The sequence below is a fragment of the Tigriopus californicus genome, chromosome 8, assembly GCF_007210705.1.
Source record: "Tigriopus californicus strain San Diego chromosome 8, Tcal_SD_v2.1, whole genome shotgun sequence".
Lineage (NCBI taxonomy): Eukaryota > Metazoa > Arthropoda > Copepoda > Harpacticoida > Harpacticidae > Tigriopus > Tigriopus californicus.
The window spans coordinates 1,960,474-1,973,845 of NC_081447.1; the positions used below are offsets into that span (position 1 = coordinate 1,960,474).

The 13,372-nt window shown below is 43.6% G+C and overlaps 4 protein-coding genes across 5 annotated transcripts in view; 2 read left to right on the forward strand and 2 right to left on the reverse strand.

Moving 5' to 3' along the window:
• Positions 1-2,918: 2,918 nt before the first annotated feature.
• Positions 2,919-4,492, reverse strand: LOC131885739 (uncharacterized). The gene is made up of 2 exons (XM_059233880.1): positions 3,336-4,492; positions 2,919-3,231 (listed from the first exon to the last, which is right to left on the reverse strand). Exons 1-2 carry the CDS (start codon positions 4,170-4,172, stop codon positions 3,016-3,018), a joined length of 1,053 nt encoding a protein of 350 aa, XP_059089863.1. The 5' UTR covers positions 4,173-4,492; the 3' UTR covers positions 2,919-3,015.
• A 143-nt stretch (positions 4,493-4,635) lies between these two features.
• Positions 4,636-6,695, reverse strand: LOC131885736 (L-2-hydroxyglutarate dehydrogenase, mitochondrial-like). Of its 2 annotated transcripts, none has more exons than XM_059233875.1 (4): positions 6,245-6,695; positions 5,281-5,882; positions 5,038-5,215; positions 4,636-4,961 (listed from the first exon to the last, which is right to left on the reverse strand). In XM_059233875.1, exons 1-4 carry the CDS (start codon positions 6,552-6,554, stop codon positions 4,681-4,683), a joined length of 1,371 nt encoding a protein of 456 aa, XP_059089858.1. In that variant the 5' UTR covers positions 6,555-6,695; the 3' UTR covers positions 4,636-4,680. The 2 variants fall into 2 exon arrangements, with proteins under 2 accessions (XP_059089858.1, XP_059089859.1); XM_059233876.1 differs by lacking the exon at positions 6,245-6,695 and adding an exon at positions 5,946-6,158.
• Positions 6,696-6,896: 201 nt separating this feature from the next.
• LOC131885733 (uncharacterized) lies at positions 6,897-10,236 on the forward strand. The gene is made up of 8 exons (XM_059233873.1): positions 6,897-7,175; positions 7,228-7,534; positions 7,601-7,873; positions 7,988-8,142; positions 8,597-8,768; positions 9,014-9,186; positions 9,278-9,430; positions 9,859-10,236. The coding sequence occupies exons 1-8, from the start codon at positions 6,972-6,974 to the stop codon at positions 10,141-10,143; spliced, it is 1,722 nt and encodes a 573-aa protein (XP_059089856.1). The 5' UTR covers positions 6,897-6,971; the 3' UTR covers positions 10,144-10,236.
• Positions 10,237-10,337: 101 nt separating this feature from the next.
• LOC131885727 (uncharacterized) overlaps positions 10,338-13,372 on the forward strand; it is a 13,339-nt gene continuing 10,304 nt past the window's right edge. Inside the window, exon 1 of the mRNA XM_059233863.1 lies at positions 10,338-11,430. Coding sequence (XP_059089846.1) covers positions 10,853-11,430 — 578 coding nt within the window. The 5' untranslated portion in view covers positions 10,338-10,852. The remainder of the gene's footprint in view (positions 11,431-13,372) is intronic.

Consider the following 13,372-nt stretch of genomic DNA (forward strand, 5'->3'; position numbering starts at 1 on the left):
ATGTTGTGAGGGATTGGTCGAAGGACAGTGGTTTTAACTTTTAAACAAGTTGGCCGTAATTGAACTCATGTTCTGCTGCATGGTTGATTGATTTCAGGTCATGCAACGCCAAAACTTGGAAATTTTACGTCCGATAATTGGCTTAGCCTTTGATTAAAAAAAGATGCAGAATCGCTTTCAATTGTAGGTAACAGTTACAACATCAAGGTTTACGGGTATGATTTGATTGAATATGTAGTCTCAATCAAGTCACATTAGGCAGTACTTGTTCAGTTCCTAATTATTATCTGGAAACCTTGAAAAGAGAAAAAAAATATCTTTTAAAAGATAAGTAATTTTCTGCTGTCCCAATAGCAGATGATTGTACCGATATGCGAGACTTAATTCCATTACGTTGAGTGCAAAAGTTTTCCATAAGTTTACTGAAGTATTCGAAAAAAAGTAGAACCCTTAGTCATACAGCGCTCTCGTGAACGTGCGTTACTTGAATCAGACCCGTTGGTAAGTACACTAAAACTCTTGGACACTTAGAAGACACCGTTTTACGTCCTTGGAATCCACTCGAGAGAGATCAAGTGAATGGACCATAACAGATGCAAGGCAACCAAACGCCACATTTTCCATCCACTTGGGCAATAAATGTCACGTCGTACGAAGGCCACTCGAGGTCATGCTTTAATGTCTGAAGGAAAATCCAAGGTCACAACACTTCCATTCTCGGTCAGCCTTTTGTCGCTCGCATCTTATGTCAGTGTAATTCTTGTGCTTACGATTTACCATAAAACATTGGATGCCTCATTAACCTTTGTACCAAGAATTCATGCCGCATACTAGTTTGTAGATTAAGGCCAAAGCATGATTTCTGCCATTGCGATAGAGAATGAAAAAATGACATTCGTTGGACTTTAGGCAAAATGTGACGTGATAATTGCAGGTCTCTTTAAAAAGTTGTGACCCCATTAAAACAAATTCTAGTTTTTTTGTCCGTTTTGAAAGATATTAAATTTTCTAAAGTACACATAACCACTAATTTACACATCTGGTAAAGAAACCAAACTATTACAAGACTAGTAAAAAAACAAAATGAACAAAAATAACAATTTTCTGGCGCTTTACCTCGGTGTTTTTGCTTCGTCAACTGACGGTGGATTTAGACGACGCTCCTCTCTTCCTTGTTGTTTTTGATAAGCACGAAACAAGACGAAATCGCCCAGACATGAGGGCGTTTCGTGGTCTTCGACACAGAACCACTCTGGCCCTTGAGTCACCACGATCCAATAGGAACAGAGTCTGAGTCTTTTTGCAAGACACAATATTATTGCCGTGCTTTCTTTCGAGCATGATCAATGCTCCTGGATTGCAGGAGTCTGGATGCTTTAACGAGCTTCATTCAAAAAACTGAATAGCTTAAAACTGAATTTTCGATCGATTTTGCCTTACTTTTCCGTCGACACTAGAGACTTTAGTGGCGAATAATTTAAAAAGCAGTTCCTCACAAAACGGCAAATATTTGTAAAAACTTTCAGTTTGTTAGAATTTCTTCAGTGGGGACCATCATGGTAAGCAAATCTCTGTTGCCGAGTTTCGTCCAAAATTGCTGAACAATTGCCGGGTGTATCGTATTACACAACACATTTCTAACGTCAATGATCTACCAATAAAGCTGATATTTTTGTGAACGGCTTAAAGAGAAAAAAAAGATTGTGATATCAATTAGTTTTAGTTTGCGACATTATTTGATTTGGTTGGATGCTTCATTTCCAGTTTATATGAGGATGGCTGAGTTAAGGACTTAAGAGAACAACTTGAGAGTTGCTAGTATGGGCTATGAGCCCGCGCTTTTCAAAGATTTAGGAGACTTCAGAAACCCCACTGCCAATGTTGGACGACGCTGTGTGTATGTCTATGACCCATTATCAGGCTGGTAAAGAACAGCTTAGCCGTGAAGTTCAGGGCCATCATTAAAGTTAAAAATGTTGAAATGAAAAGTGGCAGAAAGATGTTCAGAGTTCAACCAATTTCCTCAAAATCCACAACAGCAGTGAGGTGGCCATCTTTATTAATGAGAAAGGCTTCAATCTCGATAATCATGTAAACAGATACCATGTACATTGTTGCTGACCCAAAACAGTGAACAATGCCTCTTATGAACAAACTCTGAAACCCATTTGGATGGTTCTTAAGGGATTGAACGTAACAGTGCCCAAGGCTCAGCGGGATGTACAGCATTGGAAACTGGATTTGGACCTAAATGGGCTCACCCAACTACACCTCAAACCCAATCAAAGAGTGTAAAGTCAAGTAGCTAGAATCCAGGAGCATGTGGTCCTGCGGCCTTCTTCTGGTCCAAACCTGAATACTCTGGCTTACTCTGTACACACAGAGGAGAGGGCCTGGGCCACCTTCTATCCAAGTATTGCTCCCCTAGACTGCTGGGACAGGATGGCAGATGCTGATGTCCAAGCCACCTGAAGGTTATTCCAGTTCAGAATGGATGGCCATATGACCGCGGATTTCTATTTTTCAATGAAAAGTCTCATTCAGGAATTATATTCGTTTGCAATTTAAGCTCTTATTTGCGCCGGTTAAGTGTTATGAATACTATGACGCACCCTGCAAATCGATATGGTGACGACGTTCTTAAATTATGTATTAGCATCTTCGGTAATTAACGGTCTGCATGGTATGACGTAAATGTTTTAACAATTTTGGGACGAATAATTGTAATACTGTGGTAATTCATTTCATTTTGGCAATGAAATTGGCCAATTTTCAATTTCAAATTACTTGCAATCAAACGAAACATTTTGTCACGCATCCTAGAGAAAGAAAGTTCAAGCTTCCAAAGCACAGATTGCATCAAAATTTTATGGTTAAGCCATTTGTAGATTCTATACGATTTGTAGCAAGTCTGGAGATAAGTTTGAGTGCTAAAATATATATTTGATGTTTAAGCGTTCACTAAAGATCATCAGGATATCACAGGTTTCTAACAAAATCAGAGCATCGTAGAAATCATTCATTGGGCTTGGTTTGGAGCTCCCTAAGTGCATCTTCGAGTTGTTTTGCCATAGTTCTGAACTCTGATGCACCTTCAGTTCCCAATTTAGCGATCTCACTCATTTCACTATTCAGCTTGTAAATATCATAGACCATGGATGCTCCTCCAAGAACCACCGTGACCGTACCAGAAATCACTCGGCCAGACGTGTGAATAATCAACTTTGAAATCTGAAATAATCCAAAATTTCAATTTACTATTAGTACCTTCTGGACTTTCTTCTGAGGTGGACAAAAAGTGTATGTTAGAGAGTCTCGTTGGTTATGCGACTCACCTCCTTTCCGACATCCTCTCCGAACAATTTGGCGGCAGCCTCCGCACTGACCTTTCCCAAACTACCACCAACACCAACCAGGCTCATAATTTGGTAGGAGCTATATGCCCCCTTGGCACCAGTTTTGGCCACATCTCGTGCCACCTGCGTGGCAAACTTATTCTTCTGCAAGGACACAATGCGGTTTTCCAATTGTTCAGTTGCCTCTTTATCCGCTTCTATGGCTGCCCCAGCATCCTTTAATTGGCGAGACTTGATGATTTTTTCAGTCACAGCCGCTGCCCCTCCAGTGACCCCCGAGGCCAATCCGAGGCCAGTCCCGGCTAATAAGATTGGAAGAGCCGCACCGGCTGAGGCTATGGTTAATGCGCCCCCGAGGATGGTTATTCCTCCGGCCAAAGCGCCACTCCCTGAACTAAGAACTTTGGTCACCCCCGTCCTTTTGCAAACCAGATCAACATAGTCGGCAATTTCCCGAAGTTTGTCAATGGTCACTTTCCGGGTATCGGCCCATTCGTGAAACTCAGCTTTCAGCTCCACGAGTTCAATGATCGCTTTTTCCTTCTCCGTAAGCGGCTCATTGGGATCATTCTCGACTTCCTGGATCACTTTGTCAATGCCCTCTTGCTCGCGTTCATTGATTTGATCAATCATTGCCACTGTGTCACTTTGATTGGAGGTGTGTCGCTCCAAGTCTTCGTTGGCGGCCTCCACTTCCTGATCGCTCACCATTTCAAACCCATTTTCAGCTCCACTTCCATGTTGGATGGCAGTGTCTTCCATGTTTTTGGAATCGCAACCCTCCCACTCTTTGTGTTCCTGTTGCAGCGGTTCCATGTGTACAGCTAACTAAACTCTACCTGCTGATCAAATTGTCATGAAGGCCCAGAGAAAACGTCTATGGGTCCAGAGCAGCAACGTTTTCATGGGGAAATCAATAATTCATGGCAGACAAAGTATGAGAGTAGTCGTGTGTGTGTTCCACTTATGGAACAAAAAAGACCATTCGTGAAACTTGTAGGGTTTCTGACGGATTTTAAAAGACGATCGACCCAAAGGCTTCACATTGGCAACGTCAAACTTGATAGTGGAAACTGCGCAACTAGCAATGTTTTCACTGATTCGAAGGCACCAGAGTACAAACGACTAACCGACCTAGATTGAGAAGCAGCACATAAGCTATGCCCTCATAGGTGAAAAGTTCGTTCTCATGACCATGGAGCATTGTATGAACGGAACCTGCTTCTCCACACCTCTCAACCTCCTTTATTTCAAAGTACAATTTCTTTTCCCGACTCAATTTCAATTTCAAATTGATAGGTATATTGTGGCATCATGTGAGATATTAATAGAGTTTAGCCATATCTCTAGCGGGGAGCCCAAACTGTCCTTGGATTTTTTGGGCCATCATGCGGGCAATGGCAAGGGAGGAAGTAGCCCCAGGGGATGGGGCGTTCCGGCAATGCAAAATTCTGGATGATAATGGCGATTCCTTGGGTGGTGAATCAAATATAAAATCTCCAATGAGATCCCCCCTGGTGTTCATTGCCTGGGCTCGAACTCCGGCAGGTCCGTGGGAAATGTCATCCGCCACGATGGATGGGATGTATTCTTGAAAGTGTTTGACTACAGCAAGAAAAAAGGTCGATGATTGTTTTGAGGTCGTATGTGTGGGAAGGCTCATTCCAAAACTGAGGATTACCTGTGAGAGCTGGGAAAAGAGATCGAATCATCTCTCCTGCCCCAAAAGAAACGTACTTCTTAGCAAGCAATAGAAACCCGGGATAAGCAAGGATTTCGGTCATGTCCCTCAAACTGACATCTGTCCATTTGTATCCCTCTCTTTTAAAGGCCGGGACGGCATTGGGGCCCAACCACATCTGGAACAGAAAAAGGGAGATATGATGGCAGTGACGAGTCATGCGATTTATCTCGTTGAGCTTGCCTCTCCGTTCATTCGTGGCGTGAAATGAACCCCCAGGAATGGGAATCGAGGATCAGGCACAGGGTAGATATTTCCCTTGATCAACTTGGCCTTTTCGGGGCTCAAAAGGAGATACTCGCCCCGAAACGGGACAATCTTGGGATCACTGGCACAACCGGACATGGTGGCCACGCGATCCGATTGCAAGCCAGCACATGTCAAGACATATGAGGCCTTGATCGATTGTCCACCGGCCTTATCCACAATCTCAATCGGACGGATTGGATCCGAACCGGGTTCGAAATTGCAAACCTCGTAATTCAATTTAATATGGCCTCCTCGCTCTTCAAAGACCTTTCCGTACTGTCTGGCTACTTGTTCCCAATTAACGATCCCGGTGTGAGGGGACCAGATAGCTTGAACCCCGCGACAATGTGGCTCCACTTGTTGGATTCCGTCCAGTCCATAAAGCATTTGAAGTTCCGGTACCTGATTAGCATTTCCGCGTTCGAACAGATCTTCAAGTCTGGATATTTCTGAAGTATCTTTTGCCACCACCAACTTGCCGCATTTCTTATAAGGAATGTCGTGTTTATCACAGTACTTGTAGGTCGAGTGAAGGCCTAAAGAGAAATAAGATATTATTCTGCTATGAGCCTACTCGTTGGTGGTCATAACTAAATAACCTATATGGAATGACGACAATTGGACGTCCAAATCCATTTAGAAGCTATGCAACGGTGTCAAGAATTCGAAACTGGCTGCAATGTTTGGGCTCTATTTCCACTCAACATATCAAGTTGCAAACGCAAAAGTTTCCCTTAGAAGAATGCAGATTCTTTTTCGACAGATCCCTCTTCACCCGAAAAATGTGGATGCATTTACCGCCAAATTTGAGTGTACTTTGGTTTCCCCGGCAACAATTGTCAAGAGTCTGGTTTATCATCATTCTCTCTTGAGACGATTTTGGTAGTTGGGAACTCACCCTCCACACAAAGTTGGGCCATTAAAGACCCAGGTTTATAGTACAGGCCGGCATGGATCACTCCCGAATTATGACCAGTCTGATGGGTGCTCAACTCGGGTTCTTTCTCCAATAACGCCATTTTGAGCTCTGGATATCGAAAAATTAACTCTTGAGCCGTGGCCAGGCCCACGATCCCGCCTCCGACGATGACCAAGTCGAATTCATTGGAAGATGTGCCTTGATTGGCAGCCTGAGTTATCCATGACACTGATTGGATAGGAGGCAAAATATTTCTACTAATCAACTTCGAGAGTTTGGAACAAAACATGTTCCACAGAGTCTCTCTAGGGTAAGATCTCTGTTTACAGCCTCCGTCTAGTAACAGGGTGTCCAACGTGTCAAGGAACTGATATCCGTTTGGTGAATGGACAGATAAGACACAAATTCTCCCATAAATTGTTCCGACAATTCAATCGCGGGTCTTGTAGATTTACAACAACATTAGCAATCCTGCTACAGTACCTGTTCTTGTACTAATCTACCTTCCTCCTTGAGTCTTGTGTACTGGAGAATCCTCCAATGTTGGCCATGTGTAGCAGTTCTGCCCGGCCCGGTAGGAGGCAAATGTGAAGAAGACAAGAACTGACCTTTGAGCCTGACTAGTACTATAGTGTTACTCCTCGGCGATAAACAGATCTCAAATTGAACGGACCGGGGTCAAGGGTGTATTAAAGTGCTCATAGCAATGAGTTTCTCCAAGTTTCTGGCTCCTCGATTGGGGTCTCGGATTTCCGATTCATCTCGACGTTGGCTATCCATCACAAGATGTGCTCAGAGTGAAGAGCACACCGTGAAATCCGATATCAAAAGCGTCCAGTATCCCCGAGAACACCTTACCGACTTCATTTGGAAGAGGAGCGTTCAGCAATGGCCGCAAAAGACTGCTTTGGTAAGAGTTGAACTCTTGATCATGAATGTCCCTCTTAATCTCTGATCCCCAGGTGAATGGTTTGTTGGGTCAAGAGTACACCTACCAAGAGAGCTACGACAGGGTTCAAAATGTGGCCACGGCCTTGCATCAAATGGGCGTGCGGAAGGGCGAGGTCATGGCCTTGTTCCTGCCCAATTTGGTGGACTATCCAATCATCATAGGGGGAGCAAATCGGGTGGGCATGGTTGTCACTACGGTTAACCCCACTTACACGCCGTCGGAAGTGGCCAGACAGTTGACGATGAGCAAGGCCAAGATCTTAGTGACCATGGCTCCGTTCTTGGTGACGGCCAAGGAGGCCTTGACCAAAGTAGAGGGTAGAAGCGTGGAATGATGAGGCAATGGATAAGGTCTCTAATGCATCTGTTTTAACTTTCTTTAAGGTGGAAGCGATATCACCATCATCGTTGTGGATGGAGATGACCACCGCTCGGATCAAGAGCTATCCTATTGCAAATTGCTGGTCCAGAGCAGATGTCAGAGTTTTCCGGACGACGCCGATAGCTTCAATTTTTCGAACGATATCGTAACTCTACCTTACTCCTCCGGAACCACGGGTCCTCCCAAAGGGGTCATGTTGTCTCATGAGAACATCGTTAGTAACATTGTCCAATCTGTCTACCCGGATGAGCTGGAATTCCTGAAATTCGCCACGGGTAAGCCACATAGCTCTGAATGAATGAATGTGAACGGATGGATAGGCCAATCAATCATTGAGTACATCAATACTCCCACGGATCGCTCAAGTGCCACAGCAAATTGATTTTCAGAGGAGTTTCAACCTTCGACAGTATGTGTCTTACCGTTGTTCCATGCCTTTGGTCTGGCTGTTACCACCTTGCCGACCTTACATGTGGGTGGGAAAGTGGTGTTGTTACCCAGCTTCGATCCCAAGACCTTTCTTAAGGCCCTCGAAGACTACAAGGCAAGTGTTTCGTTACCATTTTGGTTGATTTTTCTTTGGATTCAGTTTTCTCTTGACGTACATATTAGAGATACTTCCCATGGACGCGTTTCTTCTCATAAAGTGAAAGTGCAATTGCACTTACCTAATAGTACATCTATTTTGATCAAAATATTTCATGCTGTCACAACTAAGAGATGTACTAAGTGGTGCATGATCTCAATCAGACTCGATAAGAAAAACTATTTCCAGATTCTGTCGCTCAGATCTTCCATTTTTTCCCCGCTATCGCCCCTTTTTAGAGCTAAATTCAGTCTCCTTCAAATGGACTGTTTGGTATCGAAGTATCGATTAGACACTCGTTCATAAGGCAACAAAAGTCCACGTTAATGTTTTGGTTGTCTCTGAGAGTGTATGATATCATGTTGCTTCTTTCTGTTTTCTCTTATTCTATCTTTACCATGGCCACTTACAGCCCTCTTTCCTGCACTTCGCTCCTCCTTTGGTTGGATTTTGTGCCAATCATCCTGATGTCAAGCCTCATCACTTAGAGTCCGTGGAGTCAGTGTTTGTGGGTGCAGCTCCACTTGGAAAAGCTCTCATTGACAGATTCTTGAAAAAGGCTCCTCAAGTTAAGATCAGAGAAGGTAACTCGAACCTATGTTATTTGCACTTGTCGATTTTGGATACTCGCTTCTGAGCTTAGTAACCAAAGGGTGGGTTTGTAGTCGTGGAATCGATCGCTCGAAAGTGGACCGAAAAAAAAACGAGAGAAGATATCATGCTAGTGCTCGTCTGAGAAATTGGTCGCTACGTTTCTTACTTGACATGGATGCTCCCTTGAGTTCATGAGGATCCAAAGCCTTGATTCGTTTGTTTGTCTAACTCTCAGGGTTTGGCATGACGGAACTGAGCCCGGTTGGAACCATCACGCCGAACAAAAGCATTGTGGAAGGATCTTGCGGATTGTTGATGCCAAACACTGAAATGAAGATTGTCGACCTTTCCACAGGAACGAACCTTCCCTCAGGCAAACGAGGCGAGCTGTGCATAAAAGGGCCACAGGTTGGTTCTGCTGAGATCTGGATTTGTTGCAATGCGAGCAATGAAACTTCTTCATTGAGCGATGCCTCATTGCCTCATTGTACTTTTGCAGGTTATGAAGGGCTACTTGGACAATGACAAGGCCACAGCCCAAACCATTAAAAATGGCTGGCTCCACACCGGCGATATCGCCTACTATGATGATCAGCACTATATATATATTGTGGATCGATTGAAAGAGCTTATCAAAGTCAGTGGGTTCCAGGTAAGCAAATTCAAATTTTCCTTAACCACCGGGGCACAAGTGGCTTCCGAGAAGTTTGTTTGCCATCTAATTAAACGAATACGCAAAGAAGGGGTCGTTAACGCGTGTGCGTTCATATGATATTTCAGTGCACACTATTCTTTTCAAACAGTAATGCCTTTTGGAACTGTTTTTTTCTTTAATAGTCATCTATTACGGCCTTGATGTTTACCACCAACTACTTGGCATTTGGCCCCAATAGCGCAGGATATTTTTCATTTTTTTTTAATTCACGGTGAACCGTCATGGTGAGTGATTGGGAATCTATTCAGAGATAATTTTAGATGGTAAACATTTCACTCTTGCATGGTGAAGGCTTGAAAAGCGGATAATTTCAAGAGACTCTTCAGGAGACATGTTTTTGAGCTGAGGTTTCCATCTGTTTGCAGGTTCCTCCGGCAGAATTGGAAGACCTTCTGCGCACTCATCCCTCTGTTTTGGATGTAGCTGTGATTGGAATCCCAGATGAGAGACGTGGTGAGGTTCCTCGAGCGTACATTGTGATCAAGCCCCAACAAGCCCTGACCGAAGAGGAGGTCCATGAATTCGTCAACAAGCAAGTGGCCGAGTACAAACGTTTGTTGGGAGGGATGGAATTTGTGGAGGTCATCCCAAAATCGGCGGCGGGCAAAATACTGCGAAAAGACCTCGTGGCCAGATTCAAAAGCCAATAAGAGAGAGCCATCTGCGTAATGACGAATTTTTCAATGGCCGCTGAGGGCAACATATATACTTCCAATAAATACAGACAACGTATCGTATGCCAATATTGATCGCAGTTGGGTATTGGAGTTCACACCACATCACCAGGGATGATGTCAAGAACCGGTTGCTCTTCTTGTTTCTTAGCCCTCGAAATGAATACCCCGCTCTCTCGTCTCTCTAGAGAGAGATTCTCAATACCACATCAGCTTCTTCTCGCCGTAATTCGTTTCGAGGCCGAAGAAGGCCCAGGAAGCGGTCGTTGGAACGTCGGAATGAGTCAAGTCTGGGAAAAGGCCTCATCAAGACTCAGTTGGAACAGGGACCACTTGTTGTTAGGTGGTGCTGAGACGTTGGATATCCCCCTTTTGTGGTCGGGTCGACGACGGCACCTCACCTACCCAATTCAATTCCATTATTGTGATATGCAGTAACACACACACACACACACACACACACACATGCGCTCGCTCACATTGCTTTCAAAGTGATTCGATTTGAAATGAAACATATCGGAAAATTGTCCTTCAACATTGGGACTTGAAGGCTCTCACTTAGCCGCTATCCAATTCAAGAGAAATACCTCCAATCTTCAACAGACAACGGACGAGGGACGAGGGACAGGCCCGATATTGGCACCAAACACGAGGAGGAACCATCCACGCAGCGACAACATGAATTATGACCGACGAAATTGTGTCATTTGAGGTGTACCAATCCCGGCAAGCACAAGGCCTCTTACCAGAAGAAGACTCCGAAAGAACGGCAAATCGACACAAGAAGGTACAAATTGCGGCCTCGAGTCAGACCTGGGGATTGCAGCGCTTGAACAGTCGGAAGAAATCCGGTTCCATGGGTTCTTCAACGGGTAACAAGTTCTCGAATCGATTGCAAGTGTATTCCAAGAAGATCGAGTCCACCAATCGAGATCCCGTCTCTTCAGTGTCATCGTGTTCCACATCCTCGGGCCACTCTGGATCCTCGGGTCCCAATCGGAGGAAGCGATCCAGTGGAGCCAATACCCCGGGCGTTGATCCATTGATTTCCACGCCTTTAGACACGGTGGTGAGGGTTCCACAGAAGAATGGATTCTCACAGACTTGTAGAGTGTTCAACAAGAAGTTCTTGGACTACCTTTGCTCGAAGGCCTTGGTCATCCAAACATTTGTGGTTTTGGCCATTCTGTGCGTTCCATGCAATGTGGTAACCTTCTATGTCATGAATCGGATCAGCGGAGAGCCGCACAAGAATGAGATGAGGTAAGAATGGGAGATTTACCGCAGATCCTCATCAGAAAAGGGAATCGATTCCTTTGGGACGGATTTCTCTCAAATTTTATCCAAAAATTCCCAACCATGTTCGATTCACTGGAAAAGGTCGTAAATCAACATTTCCAAACAGCTTAAGAGCCTCCTCCTCCTCACTCTCATCATACCATTCATGACAAAAAGATGTATGTCACGTTTTCATAAACAAGGAAACTCCGCGATCCGTCTTTTCTCCAGGCCAATGACGACCTAGGAGAGGATGGTTGCTTGCAACTTTCTCGTAGCCTCAAGGTTTTGACTCTTTTGAATGACAAAGATCAAGCAAAGTGTGGAAGGAAGCGAGGCAGAATCGTCCCGCATCTTTTCGCTTTTAGTTACAGACTCTTGCCTTCGCTCGAGTTTGAATTTGTAATTCGAAATGACTCGGACTAAAGGAGCATCAAGAGAGTCAAGTTCTACCCAAAAAAGGCAGATAGAGGGGTTTTTGTTTCGGAATCAGATTCAATATGCGAGGCCAAAGAATGAAAGGATATCCGTTGAACTATCCATTATTGAGAAATGGAAGTGGAAAGGATTGGTTCTTTTCACAATGTAGCTTTGGCTTGAGTGGGAATGGTTTGCCTCCAGGCTTTTCCGCAAAATTCGTTCTGAAGTCGAGGGATTATTCCAAACTTCATTACCGCCCATAGTTTTTGCTGAGGAGCAAAAATGGTTTGTAACGCATTGAGTAATGAGTACTTTCCGTGGTCCTTGAAGAATATTTGAACAAGAACACGGCGGTAGCTGTGGCTTCTAATTTTTGCAATAAAATCCAATCTAGAAACACAAATCAGAACTACCAATGTAAATCACATTTGGGCCTTAATCGATATGGCAAATTAGTTGCTGCAGTTCATGAATGAAGCCGTGATTGGATCAGAAGTTCAACCAAGCAAAATTTGGTTGCTTGGAATTGCTTTATGTAATCGTAAAGAAGATTGAGTTTAATTCTTAAGAGATTACTTGCACGAACGACGAAGCTAATATTCTTTGTTCACGTTTACCTTCAGTATATGTTCAAAGTCAACGTCGTCGTCCTCGTGCGATTTAAGATTGATACAAGAGGGCTGTTAATTGACATTGATCCGTGCAAAGTACTTCTCTGTTACTTTTTAGAACTGCAACTGGATCTGTATTCCGTCCTTGACCAGCAGGACATTATAGTGGTCAAAAAATGGACTATAAAATTAGTGACGCGCCTTTTGTTTCCCAAAATTTGTCTTGCTATTGATCAACCCGAATAAATGAACGTCATAGCTCTTGTCATTTACTATTCAATTATTTTAGTGGGTAAAAAAAAGACCATCTTTCCTGGTTGTCCAACGAAGTTGGCAGTGTCAGCGTAGTAAGACTGAAAAGTACCTTGGAAAGAAAATTTTCCGACTAAGGTCGGGCTTCCTACAAGCTCAAGTTAATGTTTTTGAGAGACTAGATCGTACTTTTAAAATCTTTTGGGTGATCACTGTTGGAATAAATTTAGGGAGGAGAGAATCAGTTGCATCAATGCACCAAGAGGGTTTCTTATTGGTGACACAGTAATAGTTCTTGGGCTGGAGTATAAAAGCCCATTGGAGAGGCGTTCAGTGCAATTGGAATCATCGAATTAGTACTAACTAGTAAAGCTTGCTAGTTTTGGGTTACTAACTTTTTCACATGTTTCTTAACTTTTTTTGTAATATTGGGTCTAAAAACATGCAGAAAAAGTTAGTTCTGGCATCAAAAGTATTTAAGTGAAGAAAAATTGAACTTTTTTCAATTATAATCTATCGCTAGAAGTGAATGCAGAAGAGGAGGAAAAATATGTGGTTGTTCTTAAAATTATTTTACTACGAATATTTAATGTTTATTGTGTGTAGAGAAATGCCTCATGGAAAGTTAGAGTCTCAGAACATGA

What these genes read in the sequence shown, in the direction of transcription:
- LOC131885736 (XM_059233875.1), bottom strand. Translation starts at nt 6,554, where the DNA reads ATGTTTTGTTCCAAACTCTCGAAGTTGATTAGTAGAAATATTTTGCCT. An exon ending in GGCCCAACTTTGTGTGGAGG is followed by an intron (nt 5,883 to 6,244) that starts GTGAGTTCCCAA and finishes ATTTCTCTTTAG; the next exon opens with GCCTTCACTCGACCTACAAG. An exon ending in TCTTTTCCCAGCTCTCACAG is followed by an intron (nt 4,962 to 5,037) that starts GTAATCCTCAGT and finishes TTCTTGCTGTAG; the next exon opens with TCAAACACTTTCAAGAATAC.
- LOC131885739 (XM_059233880.1), bottom strand. Translation starts at nt 4,172, where the DNA reads ATGGAACCGCTGCAACAGGAACACAAAGAGTGGGAGGGTTGCGATTCC. An exon ending in GAGAGGATGTCGGAAAGGAG is followed by an intron (nt 3,232 to 3,335) that starts GTGAGTCGCATA and finishes GGATTATTTCAG; the next exon opens with ATTTCAAAGTTGATTATTCA.
- LOC131885733 (XM_059233873.1), top strand. Translation starts at nt 6,972, where the DNA reads ATGAGTTTCTCCAAGTTTCTGGCTCCTCGATTGGGGTCTCGGATTTCC. An exon ending in GGCCGCAAAAGACTGCTTTG is followed by an intron (nt 7,176 to 7,227) that starts GTAAGAGTTGAA and finishes TCTGATCCCCAG; the next exon opens with GTGAATGGTTTGTTGGGTCA. An exon ending in GGCCTTGACCAAAGTAGAGG is followed by an intron (nt 7,535 to 7,600) that starts GTAGAAGCGTGG and finishes ACTTTCTTTAAG; the next exon opens with GTGGAAGCGATATCACCATC.